Source organism: Xiphophorus hellerii, chromosome 7 (genome assembly GCF_003331165.1).
Source record: "Xiphophorus hellerii strain 12219 chromosome 7, Xiphophorus_hellerii-4.1, whole genome shotgun sequence".
NCBI lineage: Eukaryota > Metazoa > Chordata > Actinopteri > Cyprinodontiformes > Poeciliidae > Xiphophorus > Xiphophorus hellerii.
In genome coordinates, this window is record NC_045678.1 from 31997418 (window position 1) to 32018153 (window position 20736).

The 20736-nt window shown below is 42.8% G+C and overlaps 1 protein-coding gene across 8 annotated transcripts in view; it reads left to right on the plus strand.

Annotated features, from left to right (window-relative positions):
• Window positions 1-20736, plus strand: part of col6a3 (collagen, type VI, alpha 3) — a 58676-nt gene that overhangs the window by 29454 nt on the left and 8486 nt on the right. For 7 of the 8 annotated variants that reach the window (XM_032567205.1, XM_032567206.1, XM_032567208.1 and 4 more), the window contains 36 exons: window positions 214-807; window positions 1032-1634; window positions 1899-2492; window positions 4729-5340; window positions 6717-7337; window positions 7419-8015; window positions 9138-9746; window positions 9878-10212; window positions 10297-10375; window positions 10459-10604; window positions 10696-10788; window positions 10874-10927; window positions 11011-11082; window positions 11181-11207; window positions 11286-11330; window positions 11438-11491; window positions 11582-11644; window positions 13081-13146; window positions 13228-13281; window positions 13362-13397; window positions 13478-13540; window positions 13719-13781; window positions 13865-13927; window positions 14145-14207; window positions 15159-15209; window positions 15360-15395; window positions 15469-15531; window positions 15632-15694; window positions 17465-17497; window positions 17606-17642; window positions 17738-17749; window positions 17832-18325; window positions 18400-18502; window positions 19369-20070; window positions 20154-20244; window positions 20324-20379. In XM_032567205.1, coding sequence (XP_032423096.1) covers window positions 214-807; window positions 1032-1634; window positions 1899-2492; window positions 4729-5340; window positions 6717-7337; window positions 7419-8015; window positions 9138-9746; window positions 9878-10212; window positions 10297-10375; window positions 10459-10604; window positions 10696-10788; window positions 10874-10927; window positions 11011-11082; window positions 11181-11207; window positions 11286-11330; window positions 11438-11491; window positions 11582-11644; window positions 13081-13146; window positions 13228-13281; window positions 13362-13397; window positions 13478-13540; window positions 13719-13781; window positions 13865-13927; window positions 14145-14207; window positions 15159-15209; window positions 15360-15395; window positions 15469-15531; window positions 15632-15694; window positions 17465-17497; window positions 17606-17642; window positions 17738-17749; window positions 17832-18325; window positions 18400-18502; window positions 19369-20070; window positions 20154-20244; window positions 20324-20379 — 7347 coding nt within the window. The remainder of the gene's footprint in view (window positions 1-213; window positions 808-1031; window positions 1635-1898; window positions 2493-4728; window positions 5341-6716; window positions 7338-7418; window positions 8016-9137; window positions 9747-9877; window positions 10213-10296; window positions 10376-10458; window positions 10605-10695; window positions 10789-10873; window positions 10928-11010; window positions 11083-11180; window positions 11208-11285; window positions 11331-11437; window positions 11492-11581; window positions 11645-13080; window positions 13147-13227; window positions 13282-13361; window positions 13398-13477; window positions 13541-13718; window positions 13782-13864; window positions 13928-14144; window positions 14208-15158; window positions 15210-15359; window positions 15396-15468; window positions 15532-15631; window positions 15695-17464; window positions 17498-17605; window positions 17643-17737; window positions 17750-17831; window positions 18326-18399; window positions 18503-19368; window positions 20071-20153; window positions 20245-20323; window positions 20380-20736) is intronic. The other variant, XM_032567213.1, reaches the window with a different exon arrangement.

Sequence of the window (20736 nt, forward strand, 5' to 3'; positions counted from 1 at the left end):
TAATTCTAAACACAAGTAGGATAAGAAATTGTTGGATACATGCTTAGTTTCCAGTTTGCCTGTTGTGATGATCTATGCCATGTTTAGCTTCTGTAAGAAGTGAGAGACCTTAAGACATATTGTCATTTCAAAACAGTCCTCTAGTAGACAGGGAACCCGGGAGGCATCTTTGATCAAAGGTTTTGACTCTTTTGCCTTCCCTTCTTTTCTCAGTTGACACTGCCAAAAAGGATATTGTATTCCTCCTCGATGGTTCTGACGGCACAAGGAACGGCTTCCCTGCCATGCGGGATTTTGTCGAAAAAGTGGTGGAAAAGCTCAATGTGGGAGAAAACAAAGACCGTGTTTCTGTGGTCCAATTCAGCAGAGAAGCTGAAGTCCATTTCTATCTAAACACGTACAATACAAAAGAGGATACTGTGGATGCAATCAGAGGGCTTAGACACAGAGGAGGAAGACCCCTAAACACCGGGGCAGCCCTCCAATATGTCAGGGACAATGTCTTTACAACCTCCTCGGGGAGTAGACATCGGCAAGGTGTCAAACAAATGTTGATCCTGCTAACCGGGGGAAGGTCTTTTGACAATGTTGACGCCCCAGCCTCTGCTCTCAAACAGCAGGGCGTGTTTGTGATTGGTATTGGAACAAGGACCTCTGACAGTAGAGAGCTGCAGAAGTTATCATACGAGCCTACTTATGCGCTATCAGTCTCTGAATTCACCGACCTCCCTAGTGTCCAAGCACAACTCTCCTCTGTCATGAGCACAGCGCTAGCAAGGGTTACACCTTTGCCACCAACAGTGACGGGTAAGAAAGTGATACATATGACATGACAAGGTTTTGAAAGATGTTGTTTGAAGTCATTTCATGTATACATTTCCCAGGCTAGGTCAAAAATCTACAAACTGAAATACAAGAGTTTCACTAGCACTGATAAAATAACTTTGATGTTTGGAGATCAGCTTTTATAATCTGACTTACATAGGGGCAGAATTTGCTACTTCAACCTGAAATTGTCTTATGTTCCCTAGTGGTGAGACAGCAGCCAGCAGGAAGGGATGTGGTGTTCTTGCTGGATGGATCTGACGGCACTAGAACTGGCTTCCCAGCAATGCGAGACTTTGTCCAAAGGGTAGTAGAGACACTCAGTGTAGATGACAACAAAGACCGTGTCTCAGTGGTTCAGTACAGCAGGGATCCAGCTGTCCAGTTCTATTTGAACACGTACGCGACAAAAGGAGAGATCCTTGATGCTGTCAGGGGTTTGAGGCACAAAGGCGGAAGACCCCTCAATACGGGAGCAGCTCTCCAGTACTTGAGGGATAACGTTTTCACTTCCTCTGCTGGAAGCAGGCGGCCGGAAGGAGTTCCACAGGTCCTAGTATTGCTGAGTGGCGGAAAATCATTCGACACTGTTGACGCACCAGCCGCAGCCCTCAAACAGATGGGCGTCTTGATCTTTGCAATTGGAAGTAGAGGCTCTGACAGCAGAGAATTACAGAAAGTATCCCACGATCCCAATTATGCTCTGTCTGTGTCCGAATTCACTGACCTTCCCAGTGTCCAACAGCAGCTTCAGGCCTCTGTGGAAGCTGTGGTTGTTGACGTCACCCCTGAGTCACCTACTGTACTCGGTAGGTTTTCAAGCATGCTCCTCTGAAGGTGACCTAAGCAGTTGCCTGTCTTAATTCTAAACACAAGTAGGATAAGAAATTGTTGGATACATGCTTAGTTTCCAGTTTGCCTGTTGTGATGATCTATGCCATGTTTAGCTTCTGTAAGAAGTGAGAGACCTTAAGACATATTGTCATTTCAAAACAGTCCTCTAGTAGACAGGGAACCCGGGAGGCATCTTTGATCAAAGGTTTTGACTCTTTTGCCTTCCCTTCTTTTCTCAGTTGACACTGCCAAAAAGGATATTGTATTCCTCCTCGATGGTTCTGACGGCACAAGGAACGGCTTCCCTGCCATGCGGGATTTTGTCGAAAAAGTGGTGGAAAAGCTCAATGTGGGAGAAAACAAAGACCGTGTTTCTGTGGTCCAATTCAGCAGAGAAGCTGAAGTCCATTTCTATCTAAACACGTACAATACAAAAGAGGATACTGTGGATGCAATCAGAGGGCTTAGACACAGAGGAGGAAGACCCCTAAACACGGGGGCAGCCCTCCAATATGTCAGGGACAATGTCTTTACAACCTCCTCGGGGAGTAGACATCGGCAAGGTGTCAAACAAATGTTGATCCTGCTAACCGGGGGAAGGTCTTTTGACAATGTTGACGCCCCAGCCTCTGCTCTCAAACAGCAGGGCGTGTTTGTGATTGGTATTGGAACAAGGACCTCTGACAGTAGAGAGCTGCAGAAGTTATCATACGAGCCTACTTATGCGCTATCAGTCTCTGAATTCACCGACCTCCCTAGTGTCCAAGCACAACTCTCCTCTGTCATGAGCACAGCGCTAGCAAGGGTTACACCTTTGCCACCAACAGTGACGGGTAAGAAAGTGATACATATGACATGACAAGGTTTTGAAAGATGTTGTTTGAAGTCAGTTCATGTATAAATTTCCCAGGCTAGGTCAAAAATCCACGTTAGATGCACTAGCAGTATGAGATTAACCTTTGTCATTGAGGATCATTCCTCCTAATGTGGTCATTTATACATTAAGAGTAATGAAAACTAACACAGTTATTAACCCCTTTTTGACTATACAATATATCCTACAAGGCAAACTAAATTCCTTTTGCGAAAAGGAATTAAGACACCCACTAATTGTACGTGCAATTAGTGGGTGTCTTAATTTGAACAAACCACAGTGCTGTTTGCTTAGTCCGGATCTTTTTACACTGTTCACCCACGACTGTGTAGCCATCCACTCCTCTAACACCGTTCTAAAGTTTGCAGATGACACCACTGCAGTGGGTCTGATAAACAATGATGAGACCCTCTGTACAGAGAGGACGTCCAGAACCTGTCCCAGTGGTGTTGAGTAAACAACCTGGTGCTCAATACCAGCAAGACCAAGGAGGTCGTAGTGGAATACAGGCGGTCCAGGAGGACAGCACACCCACCTTTTAGTATACAAGGGGAGGTGGGGGAATGTGTAGACAACATCAAATTCCTGGCATCCACATCACCTCTGACCTGGTCGCTGAACACTTCTTTTCTGATGAGGACACCCAGCAGAAACTCTTCTTCCTCAGGAAATTGAAAAGGGCTGGACTCCCAGCTCAGTTGCTAAAAAACTAACACAGGGCTGTGACTTAGAACATCCTCTGCCTCAGCATGAGCACTGTGTGGTACAGCGACTGCACAATCTAGGTGGTGAAAACTGCCCAGTGGACTGTGGGGAGTTAGTTACCAAGTCTGGATCTAATACTGGCAGACTGCAAAGGAAGGCCAGTTGTATTGCTGCTGATCCAACCCACCCAGCACACAAACTGTTAGTACTGCTGTCGTCTGGGAAACGGTACAGATACATAAAATGCACAACCACGTGGCTAAAAACAGCTTTTCCCCAAGAGCTGAGAAATCTATCTGTCCATTTCCACATTCTCTGCCCCCTGCAGACACACCCTCACCCTTATGTTGCATCCTAAGGACAGTTTAAGACTGTATTTATCACTGAGGGTACCATTCCAATTTCATTATGATCTAAAAACATAATGATAAATAAAAATATTACGTCTTATGTCTTTGAAGGTTTGATTCAGCAGTTGACTGGTTCAGTTGCCTCATACAGTAACAAGTCGTCTTCCAGATCTTTTCAAAGGTTCCGCTGGACTTTCTTGATATCCTCACTTCAGACTGACGGCATCAAAAATATCATCATAATCTCTTTTTATCCATCAGTCTTTAAGTAATAATTTTCATAAGATTTAATTAATATTCAACAAGTCAAACAGAAAATCCACATGATGCCATCACAAATGAAGCAGCTGAATACATGTATTTTTTCTTCAGACTAAAACCACTGATTGTGGTCAGAGTAACTACATAAAACAATGAAATTAAATAATTGCACTTCAATTATGAACATAGACATGAATTGTGTGTACTCAAATGTGTTAGGGTTTTGATGTTGATGAGATGCAAAAGCATGATGTGATCCTTACAAGCATCACAACATCATTAGAACATTTTTCTAATCAGAAGTTGCAAGACTTTTGGACCGAAGGGCAGTGGAAGGAATTCAAGCAGAACGCACTCCCTCACCAGATGCACTCTAAAGTGCTTTGTTCATAACTGACTCAGATGGGATTTTATAAATTTAGGTACATCCATGATGTACTTTGTGCTTGCAGTTAAAATGTTTGGGTATTGGGACCAAGGGGTTGTGTGTGAATTCATCAGAATAACAGGTGGCCTTCATTTTTTTTCTGTCATTGTTTACAATAACCACTCAGAGACGAAAAGCATTCCATTAAGGCGGCTCCTTCTCAGATGAAACTTTTTATTATTCATTGACTTAAAAAGGCAAAGCTGAGGTAATTTTAAAGCCTCTGGGTTCAGCAGGAATTAGTTTGATTCCTGCCCACTGTGGAGGTGGCAGCCTTCTCAGTCTACACACAGCCAGGGCTGTGGTAGAACAGGTCAGGCTCTGTAGTGCAAAAAGGCCTATCGAGTAATATCTCAATGAGGTCCACAGCATTGAAATCAAGTCATTTTGATCACTCGCTTAAGATCACTTTGAATTTTGACTAATGCACTGTCATTTTGTTTTTCTTACAGCGGAATCACAAGGCCCAAGAAAAGACGTCGTCTTCCTTATTGATGGATCGGATGGTGTTGGGCGAGAATTTGCTATCATCCAAGAGTTCATCCGCAGAGTGGTCGAGAGTCTCAACGTGGGTGAAAACAAGATCCGAATTGGTGTGGTCCAGTATGGTGACTCTGCCAAGGCTGACATGCATCTCAATACATATACAACAAAAGAAGGAGTCCTAAACGGCATCAGAGAAATGAGACAGATTGGAGGAAGACAGCGGAACCTTGGCCAAGCATTGCAGTTTCTCAGTCAGAACGTTATGATACCAGCACGAGGTAGCAGGAAGCAAGAAGGTGTGCCACAGTTTGCTATCGTTGTGTCCAGTAGGCCCTCAACAGATGATATCACTCGTCAAGCCTCTTCCCTCAAGCAATCTGGAGTCATCTCATTCAGCATTGGCACAAGGGAGATCAACCCCACAGAACTACAAGTAGTGTCATATGTCCCAAATTTCTCCTTTACTGTTGATGACCTCCCCGGCTTGTACATAGTCCAAGAAAATCTCATCAACACAATAACAGAGTTATCAGACGAGGATATTGCAAAGTTGAGACCTCAATTCCCAATATATGAAGGTAAATAGTCTTTATTTCCTTTCTCTTTAAATCTCTAGTTTTTTTTAGCTCTGAAGGATGCTGTGCTAAAAGCTTACTTACTACTTACCAGGATTACAACAAGCTTTAGTGCTGAAACATCAGACTGTTGGGCCATTTCTAAAGGTGAACTTCCTGGTCCAGTGTAATCTGAAAGCGTTTCCTGTTCTTAACCGGGAAACATGTAACACATCCACAGCTAGAACAGCTGCAGATGATTTGGTGTTTACTTTAGGGGGAATGCTGATAATAATTTATGAATACATAGTTTTCCACCCTTTATGTTGAGTGCTGGCAATGCTTTAAAAGTATATCTATAGTCCCTTCCAAGTTAAAGATATGTTTCAAGCATTGCAACAGCAGAAAAGCGACTGATGATCAAAACATGTAAAGTAACACAAAGATAAAAATATTAAATACATAAAACAGAAGAATAATATACTGCATAGAAAGAGCAATATTACAACATGAAATACTGTGCAATTATTAAAATTAATAAACTGATCCAAAGGAATGTGAATCTGAGTAGAAAGAATACTTTTTAGAAAAGTATGTAAATGAAAGGGTCAAACACAAACCGTTATTTTTTCATTCATTCAGAGTATTTCTAGTAAATACTGCATTCACTTTGACAAGTAACCAATCACAACCAGTAGATCAAAATGCAGCACCAAGCTGCAGCCATTACTATCAGAACAGGTGGATTTAAGAGAACAAAAGAAAACTTTATACAATACTTTAATTTCGTCCTCTAGGAATATTTAGTTGAGCATACAAATACTTAATAATCACTGCTTGTTTTAAGTAATTTTTAAAAAATTTATATTTACTTATATCTGACCAGCATTAGATATATTAAGATATAATTTAAGATGACATATCGGTTTTAAAATCCACTCAATCTGGATGTAAACTGAAGTGCAAAAACTTATGCTATATATTTGAATTGTATTTCATTGTGTTTGCCTTTTTAAGACTCTCTATAGTTGTTTCTTTTAAGTATTGTCAATAATGTCTTCCAAAAGAATAAAATAATTATATAGTCAAATGTTCGAATTTCCTATTAACATTTTGTAAGACAACAACACAGTGGGCCACTGGAGGGGGAATCCTGATTTTAAGGTACAGAAATCTGAAAACATAGAAACAACTTTGGTTCCTGCAATGATCGAAACAAAATAGTTTAACGTGTTTCAATCATTTGGTCAACACAAGTACAAATACTTTAAATGTCTTGTTGGTCTCCTTCTGTATATGATTGTCATAGATTAGGGTTTCTACATGCCCCATGTTTTTAATCCTACATCCCAGTAAAGGAGCATTAATCATAGCGTTTTATTTTGCTTGTATCTTAACAGAATTCACACCACCAGCAGCAACAGGAGATAAGAGGGATGTTGTCTTTCTGATTGATGGCTCTTCTGCAACACGTACTGAGTTCCCATCCGTCCGTGACATGATCAGAAGAGTTGTGGAGCAGCTGGATGTAGGACTGGACAGGGTCAGAGTCTCAGTTGTACAGTACAGCGACGATCCGAAGCCAGAATTCCTCCTCAACGAACACTCCACCAAAGCCGAAGTCCGGCAGGCTGTGATGAAACTCAGAAGCAGCGGTGGAAATCGCCTCAACACGGGCCGGGCTCTTGAATGGGTCTCCAGGAACATCTACCAGAGATCTGCAGGAAGCCGCATCGAGGAAGGCGTGCCTCAGTTCCTCATTCTGGTCACAGGCGGCAGGTCTTCAGATGATGTGTCCACACAAGCCAACCAGTTAAAGAGAAATCAGGTTGCACCCCTTGCCATTGGTTCAAGAAACGCAGATCTAAATGAGCTGAGACAGATTTCCTTAAAGCCAGAGCTTGTGTACTCTGTTGACACTTTTCAACAACTTCCAAGAGTGGAACCACAACTCATTAATTCAGTCCAAACAATATCCACCACTGACATTATCAGAAGTTATATTCCAACAGTGGATATAGGTAAGAAATGTTATTTTTACTTTACGGTTAGTGGTAACCTGCTGGAATTCATGTTTTGTCACATTTTTGTTTACTTTGCAGCCACCCTAGATCTTGGGAAAAAGGACATCATCTTCCTCATTGATGGCTCAGACACCACAGGTCCCAATGGGATTGTCCATATTCGAGACTTTATCGTCAGCATTGTCCAACAGCTAGATGTGCAGCCTGATAAAGTTCGTGTTGCTGTTGTCCAGTACGCAGACAGAGCTAAAACCGAGTTCTCACTCAATACCCACAACAACAAGCAGGCTGTGCTGTCTGCTGTCAAACGCCTTCGTCAGATGGGCGGACGCTCCTCTCAGCTGGCCAACGCCATTGATCATGTCTTAGAGAACGAGGTCAAACCATTGGCTGGCGTTCGTCTGTCTGACGCCTCCCAGCATCTTGTGGTTCTCACAGGAGGACCGTCCTCCCAACCAGTTTCTATCTCTGGACCGCTGCTGAAGAACAAGAGGGTGAACTGCATTGGTGTTGGGACTGGCAACGCTGACAGATCTCAGCTAAGTCAAATTGCCACGTCGTCAGAAGATGTTGTTACAGTGCCTACATTCCCCAACTTACCGACAGCAAAAGACAAGGTTATTTCCAGACTGAGAGGCTCCACAGGGACTGTTTTCCCCACATATGTTTATCCAAGTAAGTAAGATAACTTCACGTGTGCACCTGGCTATGGGGTAGATTCATTAGAGGGAAAAATGGAACCACAAATATGGCCTAAAAACAAAAAGAAAACATCAACAAACGTAGATAATAGCCAAGTGTACAAAAGTATTTTGGAAGCTAGTACAACTTCAAAAAAGTAAAGTGAGTCAAATGCACTGCACTTATTCATAAAAAAGTAGATTATTTTTTTCTGCACAGATGCTGAGATAGGATAGTCTTTAAATAATTAACATTATTCTAAATAGGTTATTTATTACACTGTCTCTTTATAAATGATCTTAGGGTAATCCAGATTATTTACATAGCTCTAATTCACAACAAATGTCATCTCAAAAAACACACAATTCTTTCCTATCACACAGAATTTAAGCCAATATAATCAGACAGAAATAAATTCAGTGACACAGTTTAATTTGATACACAACACATTTAAGAGCCAATTGGTCAAACTGGATCAAGTCTCTGAGTTTCCAACAATTAGAATAAAAGGCTGGAAAGGAAAATAAATAAAACAATAAAAAGGAAAAATCTTTTCAGGCACTGGAGATTTAAGGGTTGATATGTGAACCTCTGTAGCCACAGCACAAGAACCGTTCAGATGTTTTACAGCGATGCATTCTGGGTAAAGCGTTTCTCATCATGACCATCATGTTTGAATCTCCGTCCAGAATTACTACCCTAATTTCTGGTGAAGATGTTTAGCATTAATCTGACTTCTGTATCATTTAGTTTTGACTAAATAATCTTTGTTCATCTAAAATACAGGCATGATTACATTTTAGCACAACAAAATACATTTTATTATTTCTTGCTAATGAAATAGCTTATTATTTAAATATTTTACCATTTCTGAGTAGATTTTTATCTTTTGTTATTCTGGGCATTTCTAGTTTTTATGTAGTCAAAAGTGAGATTCAGCTAAAAAACTAAATTAAACTTATACTAAACTGTAGCAAAACATAAGTATAAATAATATCTACTGCTTTGTGGTTTGAGTCAAAACTGACAGAAATTTAAACAACAAAGATTTGGATACATTCCCTGTTTTGCCTCATGTCCATTCTGACTCTTTGCTACATGTTTATTTCCTTTTAGCGGAAGATCTGCCACAACCCAAAAAGGCTGACATAGTATTCCTAATGGATGGATCCATCAACCTGGGCCAGAGCAACTTCAACAACGTCAGGGACTTCATCATGAATCTTATTGATCTGTTCTACAACGAGAGAGACAACCTACGAATCGGCCTTGCGCAGTATGCCACAGATGTGAGCGACGCCTTTTTCCTCAACACCTACAGCAACAGGGACAACGTCATCGAAGCTATCGGCAAGATAGAATACAAAGGCGGACGCAGAATCATGACGGGCGACGCCATTCGCCACGTGCAAGATGTCCATTTTAGCAAGCAGAGAGGCAGTAGGAAAGATGAAGGTACTCCTCAGATCCTCATGCTTGTCACAGGAGGTCGCTCACAGGATGACGGGAAGACGGCCGCGCTGGGCCTGAAGAACAAAGGTGTAAGGATCTTCGCTGTTGGAGTGGGCGACATTCAGGATGAGCTGGAAAACCTTGCGAGTCAGTCGTCTACTGTGGCCCGAGCACAGACCTTCCAGGAGCTGTCAGAGCTCAATGAACAAATCCTGGAGGCTTTGGATGATGAAGTGAAGGAGACATATTGCATTGAAACACAACCAGCCAAACGTAAGAGGAAATTCTTCTGGCCTTCATAACTAACTACCATAGAGCTGCTAAACCTAAAATTTGTTTTTCAGATTAGAATTTCAAAGTTTTTGATAAGAAAATATCTAAAATGCAAAAATGGTGTTTTACAGCTTGCAATGTCGAGGTGTTAGTTGGCTTTGATGTGTCTGGCCAGAACATCTTCAGCACTCAAAGTAACCTTCAGAGCAAGATGAACACCATTCTGCAGAGAATTTCCAAAATGGCCCCCATCAGTTGCTCCGGAGGGCAGAACCCCTCCATCCAGGTGGGCCTGCTGGCCTTGGACTCTGCCTCCAAGCCGGTCCAAATCGACTTCAAGGACAACCCTGATGAGCTGTTTGAGGCCTTCAGAGGCCTGCGGAGTCAGGGCCCCTTCATCCTGAATACTCAGACCATCCAAGCCTACATGAACCGGTTCCGAGTCAGACAAGCCGACACCATCAAGGTTGGTTCCTCAAACACTTGGAAACGACTTGCAGAGCTATTGGAAAATCATAAACTGATCATTGTTTCCACCTTGAACCTAAAGGTCATCATTCATCTGACGGACGGTCTTGATGCTCCATACGCTGAAATGAAGAGACGAGTTGAGGAGCTACATCGGTCGGGTACGGAGATCTCACAGGAGAAAGAGTCTGATTACCGTCCAGCTGTTTTTTTTAACAGGATGTTTCTGTACAACCTCAATCAGGAGTCAACAGTTTCATTCTGGTTGGGCTGGAGCGGGTGGAGCAGTTTGAAGAGGCTTTGCTGTTGGAATTTGGCCGCGGCTTTAGGTACACAAGGCCCTTAAAACTCAACGTCATGGACCTGGACTATGAACTTATGGAGGAACTGGTGTGTACAGATAAAACCCAACCAAAGTCTTTTCTGGAGGTTAAATGTCCTTAGAAAGTTCTTGAAAAAATATTTTTTTTTTCCTCCTTAGAGCAACATCGCAGAGAGGGAGTGCTGTGGCGTTCCATGCAAATGTACTGGGAACCGAGGAGACCGAGGGGGCGTGGGCCTGCCTGGGATTAAGGTACCTCAACTGGACAACGGTATATTTCTGCAACCCTGGGTTAGTTTCTTAAGGGAAAACTAATACTTTCATTGCTCTGCTGCAGGGTAGTCCGGGATTACCAGGAAGCCCGGGACATCCTGGTGACGAGGGTGGACCAGTGAGTCCAAATGTCTTTTTACATCAGCCACATTTCACATCTTTAATGTTTGTGTATTGAGCTTCCATTTCTTATAATCCCAGGGAGAAAGAGGTCCTCCTGGTGTTAACGGTACTCAGGGCTTCCAGGGATGTCCTGGACAGAGAGGTGTCAAGGTAATTTGAATTATTTTTTCACCTTTCAGCTGAATAAAGGAATAAGTTTTAATTAAATTACAGCAACAGTGAATCAAAGCTACATATTTTCTTTCCAGGGATCTCGTGGGTTCTCAGGAGAAAAGGTGAGGGTAATATTCCTAAGTAATAAAAAACATGTGATACAATATCTACAGCTGTCTAAGCATCTAATTCTGCTTTAGGGTGAATTAGGAGAACTTGGGCTTGATGGCATCAATGGAGAAGAAGTAAGTTTTTTCTGATATAGTGAATCAGTTGCATCATGTTGTGTTTTCAGTTCTCTGTTGTTTTTCTCCCAATGCTTGGCTTAATGGTGTGTTTAACATCTTTACAGGGGAAAAGTGGAGTTGCTGGACCTCCAGGTGACAGAGGAAACCCTGGCAGGAGAGTAAGAAACGTCACACAGTTTTATTTATTTCCTCTGATGTATTTAAAAAATTAATGAAAAAACAAAAACATTGTGTTTGTTTATTTTTAGGGTGCTAAAGGAGCCAAAGGACAAGGAGGCGACATAGGACAAATGGGAATCAGAGGAGACCCTGTGCGTATTATAACATTTATCCTGAGCTTTGTTTGCATAACTCCTGTAGGCTGACAGCTAGAAGGTGCTGAAACCTTCTCATGTCCTCACCGTGTGTGCAAGGTACTCTAGCATCCTCCCACAGTCCAAAAGACACAGATGTCAGATGAATTTGCCACTTCTAACAACCCAACTACAGCCATGTTTCCATCAACTTTTCTTTATCCACATTTTAAGGAATCGCATAACAAAAGGTTGGAGACGGCAAAACTCAAAAAAACTTCATCAGCCTTGTAAACACGTTTTTGCTTCAGGTGGTTTTTGGCTTAACCCAACAAAAAAAAACAACTGAAAGAGAAACGAAAGCACATTTACAGAATGAGGCAGTTTTCCTCCTGATGGTCCGGTCGACCCGGTTCTACTGGAACCAGAACATCTGCTCCACCTCCAGCTGCTGTGGTTCTCTGAGTGAAACCAACCTGTTCCCCTCCTGGCCTGTGGGGGCGCTGCACCAAGAACCACTGAAGACACTGAGCGCTACTTCCTGTTTCACCAGATGGAAACAAGATGGAGGCGTCAGATTTTAGTGTTGGAGGATTTCTCTTTAGTCTTTGGCTGAAGACCAGGAGCCATTTCTGCTGCTAGCGCTAGGCTAGCATGTTAGTTTGGGTTGTATTTACCCAGAATGCCCTGCACTGTAGTCCACTTCCTGCTTTTAGAGCGGTCTCCGGTCCGCTTGGCGTTCACATTAAAACCGAACCCAGACCGAGGTTTGGAGGACCAGAGGTCAGAGGTCAGCTAGCATCCACACCTCACCAACTGAACTGGACTTTGACTAGGCAAATGGACCGAAGTCGAGTTCAAGCGGACTGAACTGGGTTCTGACATAGTGAATACTTAGCTCACGTGACCCATCAGCTGTTTTCGAGGACGGCCTTTGATAGAATTGCATTTCTTTCTCTACATGTCCAGACAACACGAACCGTTGCCAACACTAGTTGACATGACAGAACAATTACATGTCCAACAGCAAGGGATTCCTGAAAACCCTCTCTCCATTGCCCTGCGATGTGCAGTTTCTGCCTCCACTTCCTGTTTATTACATTCATTCGTAATGTCAACATCCCAACGAAATGGCGCTCTGCGTAGCCTGGCTGGTTCACTCCAAACCAGTAGATGAAACCACCACTCATTAGTAAAATTATCCCAACAGTTTTATGGAAACATGGCTGGTGGATGTTTAGGTGTTTGTCTTCTTCTGGTGATGGGACTTGTTGTTCACTGAACGCCAGACATTAGGATGGAAGGAAAATGTCTCTGGTTCTGTTCTTGGTTTCTTTTAAAACTAAAAATAGAGTAATCATATTCCACTGATATTTTTTATAAACATGCCTTTACTTAGTTTTCTTAACATTAAGTGGAGGTAAAACTGAGGTAATTGTGTCTCTGTTCATTAGGGGACGAGGGGGCGAGATAACAACAGTCCGGGACCTAAAGGAGAGCGCGGTGATATCGGACCGCCGGTACAGCCCCATCTTTTTCTGCTCTTTTGGTTTAATTTCGATGTAATTATGGTGACAGGGATATCTGTTCCCAAATGACAGGGAGTTCCTGGTGAAGATGGGTTGAAAGGAACCCCTGGCGATCGTGGTAGACGGGTAAATGACTCATTAAACCACTTACAAAGTTTTCAGGTTTCTTGTGAACCTAGACTTGAGTGTATCCTTTGCTTTTTAAGGGACTTGATGGCAGAAGAGGCCAGCCAGGACAACCTGTAAGTTCCTTTCTGAAGAATCGCATCCCAATATCTGAGTAACTCTCACAGTAACACACCACTGTGCTGCTCATCTAAAGGGAAACCGCGGGCTTCCTGGAGACAGAGGCCAGGCCGGGCAGCCTGGTATCGCAGGCTCAAGAGTGAGTTTAGTCGCTTTACTTCTATCAGATGAATACAAAAGATCTCCTAATTTTCTTGTTTTCATTGGATCCCAACAAATCCGAACAAAGTTTTGTGTGACTGTAGCTGACTTCATTCATTAGTCATTAGCTGATGAGATGAATGAACGATGTAAAGACGTGCCCTGTCCTCTCCCAGGGTGCAGCTGGACCAGTCGGTACACGAGGACCCAAAGGGGAAGATGGCAACCCAGGACCCAGAGTAAGCCAACCAAACTCAGCTCTTCTGTGTCTAGGGTCATGTTGCTCACCTAACCCAAAATGTCCCGACGTTTCACCGTTCAGGGTCCTGGAGGTAATCCTGGTCCAAACGGAGAAAACGGAAGAAGAGGACCTCTAGGTCGCAAGGTACGGAGCGAATGTGACGAGTCTCAAGTTTCATTTTGAGACTGTTTGGACAACCAAGCTGCTTCACATGACTGGACACACAGAGACTGATTAAATCTGTGGAACCGAACCTTACAGCCCACAGAAACACTCCCCTCTTGATTCATTACTTTGGCATTTTCTCAAAAAATACTCCTGTCCTCATTCCCTGTATCTGGTTCTCATGCTTTCTTTGTAGGGAGAACCGGGAGAACCGGGACCCAAGGGTGTGATTGGACCGGTTGGCCCCCACGGAGAGCCTGTGAGGATAAAATCTTCTTAACCTCTCTGTCCCCACTTCTTTCACTGAAACATATTTATTACGAGCACATTTTCATTATTTTCTCTTTTCATGTTTTCAGTAGTTCAGAATATTTTATTGCATCACCTCTTAAAACTCGCAGCCGTGAATCTGGCAGTCATTCACGTTTCCAGCTCCGGATCATGGAGCTTCTATAGAAACGTGGCGTTAGCGTTAGCTGCTACATGTTTAGCTTTGAGATGCTATTTTAGGCTAGCACAGCTTTCCTGAGAGGCTAACTGCTAGATCAGTTCAGAAGCAGAAATTAACCCCCGGTGGGTCGAGACGCTGCTTCGGCGTCCAATCAGAGTGTTTGCATCAGAAACACACGAATGAGTAAAAGATGCAAATAATTGTGTTAAAATTTTTAATGCATTAAAAGCCATGAAATTCATCAAAATTAATGTGTGAAAGTCTTAGCCATATATTATTGTGACCCTCATGTGACAGACATACACAGTAACTATGGTTATGATGCATATTTGTTTCCTGTGACAAATAGGAAAAATCTTTTTCCTCACTCTGTGCAAGTTAATATTTTCAAACATCTTCATCTTGAAATGTTGACATAAATGTTAATACTGTGACTAAGAGATCATATTTTAAGGAATTTAATTCTTTAAAGATCAGTATGTTTACATAACTGTTTAAAAAAACACAGTTATTAAATATCAACAGAGACAGTTTGATCAAGCAGACAGGCAAACAATTTTTAAGGATAAAAATATTTTCAATTACATCTTTTGTCGTTTTAAATTATGAAATTTCTTTTTTATAAATATCTAGTAAATATAACGTATATTAATTTACATAAAGCTGAAGATGCTTGAAAATGAGCAAACGAGTCCATGAGGAAACCAGAAAGCCACGGCATCTCAAGGTCACAGCTTTTTGTTCCTATTTTCTATTCAGGGTCAAGATGGCAGAGATGGAATCGGTTCGAAGGGAGAAAAAGGAAGGAAGGCAAGTGATTGTTCAGGACACAACATGTCTGATGGTTCTGGTTCAGGTCGACGCTTTGATAAATTGATTTTATGTGTTTACTGTTTGGCTACTCACTGCTTCATGAAGACGTGAATTTAATTATTTCATACCATCTGCTCTTCTTTAAAGGGTGATGATGGTTTCCCAGGATTCCCTGGACTCAAGGTCAGGCGAGGTCACGTTTCCAGGTCACACTCTGGATTGTCTGCAGGATGTTTGATGAGTTTGATGGTTTCAGGGTGCAGCCGGAGACCCTGGACCCCGCGGAGGACCCGGACCCAGAGGGAACCGTGGACAAAGAGTACGTTCACATTCGTTCTCTGTTTCGCACTAATAAATCTTTGCAGCAGTGGAAGGAAATCACCTTGCATGCATCCTGACTTCATGCCGACTCTTTCCAGGGTGTCTCTGGGGATGTTGGATCACCTGGACAGAAGGGAGAAGTTGGATATTCTGGACCTTATGTGAGCATTTTAAACCCCTAAACTTCCCAAAAATCAAATCACATCATCCAAATGTGAAATTTTACAGTATTGCCATCACATGGGACCAGTTGGATGCTTTAGGGCGTTTCCCCTTCACACTGCTTGATGCCCATCGTTGATTTATATTCCAAGTGATTTGGATGCTAAAGCAAAGAGGAAATTTAGAAAAAGTTCAGGAATAACTGGCTCAATCCTAATCGATATCATCACAATATTCAGCAAGAGTAGCATAAATAGATATTTTATATGGTGCCACAAACAGGGCAGCATCAGCACAGTACACTGACCTTTGACCTGGAATTTGAATGTGGCCCAGTCTTTATCTTAAAGTGAACTATTGTTAACTTCAAACATCATTTCAGGATGTGTTGGCATGAATTAATAAAAATATTTAAATCAGAGGCAGCTTCAATCATAAAGCAAAGGAGCAGCCAGTAACATGATTAGCATCTCCAGTGGCTCAGGCTAACCATGATGCTAACCATGATGCTAACCATGTAGCTCATCACGGTTATCTCAGGCCTCAGTGCGTTATTGACTACTTTCGTTGCAATATTCTTTTACTCCTATTGTACAACATGATAAATTTGTAAAAGCACTATTTAGTTGTTTTTATAGAGAGCGTAAAAATCATAATAATTAGCTGCGGATACTAACATTAGCATCTGTTAGCATGCGCTGTTGTCTGAGGCTGCAGCAAATTCTGCTCTATTCTAACCAAGGAGCTCCGCAGCGCGCGGTCACAGACTGCCTGGCTCCCACAACAGCAGGGAAAAGGGAGCTCAGGTATTTCAACAGGTAGAAAATTCACAATGAATACCTGTGGATGCTAACTTTAGTGTCCTCTGTCGGCTCATGTCACTCTGCTTACGTCACACCAGTCGGGGGGGGGGAGTTTTACGGGACAATAATAAGACGGGAGAACGGCGGGAAAACCTGACAGCTATGGCTTACATGGTGATATGCAGATAAGATTCTGATTTATTCCAATAAAGCTTAAAGCCTTTAAGCTTTTGGCCAACTGACTAGCGGACATGTTGGATCAAAGCAGCTCAGCATTTTTCATTTTAATACATGAGGCTTTTTGGTATACGAGTTCTCATAAAATTACTACTTTATTCATGATATTATTCATTTATTCTGGTTTTATGTTGACTTTATTATGGTACTATTATAAATATATTGACAAGACATTTTATTTGTATCAAACAAAATTTAAAACGGAACACTTAAGTGCATCAAACAAAATCATACTCTTGTAACTTCAAAAAACAAAATTATTTTAATCTGGCCTAATACTCCATCTTAAATAAATGACCTTTTGATTTTTTTATAAACATCTTCTATCGGAAAGTTCTTATAATTTTTAAGAACCACTACTACATTTATAGTTTTAGGTTTTTGCAAGAGGATGGACATTAGTTGAATGGTGGGAAAAGACATTTTCCAAACTAACAAGAAAAATAGACTTAAAATATATGACACTGCTACATTTTGTGTCAGTGTTGTGAAAATGCAATGTGATTATTCTATGAAAAAAACTTAAAAACTGCTAAAGCCTAAATTTGTTGTGTCTATAATTAAAACATTGAGGTTTTTTAGCAATTTTAGCTAAAGTTCAAAGCCTTCGTTAAAGGACCCAGAGCTGCTGCGCTAATGAGGGAACATGATCAAAAACATTGATGTAGACGGAGATGATCCTGTTGTAAAGTGAGGTTGAGATTTGATGGACTTGTTTTTGCTCTACAGGGGGCCAAAGGACCAAGAGGACCAGGTGTTGTGGTATGTCTCCATTTTATCAAATAAATTGTACCGAGCTAATAAATCAAACTTTCCTCTGCATCTATTTAGTTCATTTTTAGCTTTCTAATAATTTATTGTTCATTTCAGCAATGTGACCTGGTCAAGAAGATCAGAGATAACTGTCGTAAGTTTTCATTGTTGTTTTTTTTAACCTATGGATGTGTTTTTGTTCCTTTACAATCAGTTTCTTACACTCTTTTCTTGTCTTTTCTTTCCTAGCTTGCTGTTATGGTGAGTATAGAGGATTGTTGATTTGCAGGAAATGCTTCAGGTGGCCGTGTTTCTCCAGAGATCCGGATGTCTTTGGTTTTAGGTAAGCAGGAATGTCCGCTGTACCCCACTGAGCTAGCCTTCGCGCTGGACGTCTCCCAGGCCGTAGACCGCCAGGTCTTCAACAACATGCGGGACACGGCCGCCCTCCTGGTCAGGAACATCACCATCGCCGAGAGCAACTGTCCAAGAGGAGCTCGCGTCGCTCTCACCTTGTACAACAACGAGGTGATCACCGAGTTCCGGTTCGCCGACTCCATGAAGAAGCGGTCGCTGGTGGATCACATCGAGGGGCTGCAGAAACCGCGGTCCAGTAAGGAGGCCAGTCTGGACACGGCCATGAGCTTTGTGGCCCAGAACACCTTCAAGAGAGTACGCAGCGGCTTCCTGATGAGGAAGGTCGCCGTCTTCTTTGTTGGTCATCGTGTCAGGCAGACCCAGAGAATCACCAACGCCGCCCTTCGCCTTCACGATGCCGGAATCGCCACGCTGCTGCTGGTGAACAGCGAGAGCAGAGAGCTGAGCCGGGCAGTTCAGGTACGACCCAACTAGCGAAAGGACGGACAGGTCCTGTAAAAGCAGCTCATCTCATTCACTCTCCTTAAAACCAGGTCAACAACACGGCGCTGGCCCAGGTCATCGTCCTTCCCTCCCCGGGAAGCTCCCAGTACAAGTCGGTCTTCCAAAAGATCTTGAGCTGCCACGTCTGCTACGGTGAGACGCTTCCGGCTCATAAAGGGTTAAACTGGGAGGCAAAGTACCGGTACATGTTCACCGCATTTTAGTTGGGAAAAATAAACTTTCTACACAAATTAAAGCATTTGATTATTTACATAATACATGTCACAGAAAATGACATGAAAATGTAGGAGATTAGCTTTTTATTTCATCCATTAATTTCTGAGTGACCATTTTGGAAAAAAAATGTCCAAGTGGCAGAAAATTGTTCAAAGATGTCGTCTTAATTTTTAAGTAAATTTTGTGAAAAGAAAAAGCTAAATGTAGGAATAAAGAACAGTTAGGTGGTGCTAAAGTTGGAGATCAAACCTCTGATAAAAACTTTTCACCACAGTTCAAATCCTTTCACCGTAATGTTCGCTAGCGCCGAGTTCACACCGACAGACAAGGCAGTGATCCAGTCAGAAAGCAAACATGGAGGGGAATCCAAATCAACGGATGTTTTCTCTGTTAAATATACTCCGTTAGCTGTCGGCCATGTTTGTTTACTCTGAACCATCTTGAGTGAAATCGTTTGTGTTGCTCCAATCACACTGTAAAACCAAACCTGTTACACCTGCGATGTTTTATGGTGTGAGCGCTCTCTCAGGCTTTGAAAACAAAAGTTTGAATGGTGCCATGTGAGCCAGAGTTTCTAATTATTGTTTCACACTCAATACCTCTGGACTCATCTGGTCTGATTCCCTCTGGTCTCATCAGAGCAGATCCCTGATCAGTCTCCATGTCGATCAGATTCATTCAGACATTTCCTCCAGCCAGTTGAACCACTGAGACATTCAGACTGTGTTTAGTTTGGTATAACTAGATCATTAGTAATAGTAATAATACTTTGTCTTTTCTAGATTCCTGCTCTCCAGACCAGCTTTGTGACTATCTGCCTCCGTCGGCCAGCCGCGATCGGCGATCTCTGACGTCTGATGTGGACATCGACATGGCGTTCGTCATAGACAGCTCCGAGTCGACCTTCCCGTCCACCTTCATCGAGATTAAACGATACATCGCTCACATCGTAGAGGCTCTTCACGTGTCTTCGGATCCCACCGCCTCCGTCCATCACGCCAGAGTGTCTGTCGTCCAGCAGGCTCCCTACGAGTTCATGCACAACCGGACCGGCCAACCCATCCGCGTGGACCTGGGCCTGACCGACCACGCCTCGGCTCAGGCCGTCGTCCGGTTCCTGCTGGACAAGACAGAGCAGCTGGAGGGCGGCCGCGCCCTGCCGGCGGCCATCGAGGCCACCGTGGATCAGGTGTTCGAGAAGGCGCCGCTGCAGCGCGACAGGAAGGTGATGGTGCTGTTTGTGACCGGCAGCGTGGAGGAGGACGAGGATCAGCTGGTCCGCATCGCCAACGAGGTCAAATGCAGAGGCTACTTCCTGGTGATCTTCGGCGTGGGCGAGTCGGTGGGGCCCAGGGACGCTCACGTCCTGTCGCGCATGGCGAGCGAACCCTCTGATGTCTTCTTCAAGCGCCTCGACCTCATTTCCCACTTTTATGACAAACACATCCAGACGTTTGGCCAGCTGTTTGCTAAGTATATCAGCTGTGAGTCCAACCGATTTTCCTCTGCAGCCTGTTGCACAATCCTTCTCCAGCCTGAAATTCATGCCATCTTCTCTGCTTCATAGTTGAAAACCGACCTGAACAATCTAAGACCTGTCAGTGGACGCAGAGCGACCAGCCGCTGAAGAGCCCCCTGCCACCTTCACAGCACCAGGAGTGAGCCAGAAAACCTCTGGATTAGTTCCCACCGTTAGCCTGTCTTTAATCGCTGTTTTCACCAATGTTCATTCCCTAGGAAACACCAGAAGCATCATGACGGCCACCAAGCAGTTCATGAGAGAAAACTCAATAGTAAGATGCACAAACTTCATATTTACTGATATTTCTTTTAATTATTCAAGATGGCCACCATGATTGTCATGGAAAATGAGTTTTTACCCTAAAATCGCCAATTAGATGAATTTTATGTCAAATTAAACATTTTGAACCATAGATATCATATATTTTCTTTACTTTGTGTTTCCTTTTTCTGGAGGACATTTTTCAAAATGGCTGACATGGTTGTAATGGAGGATTTATGTTTGCACTAAAATTGGCAGTAGGTACTGCCAGTTAGTGAAGCTAACCAAAAAGCTAACTTCACTTAGCATTAATTTACTTAATATTAGCTCTGCTAATGCTAAGCCGCTAAACATATAAAAACATGAG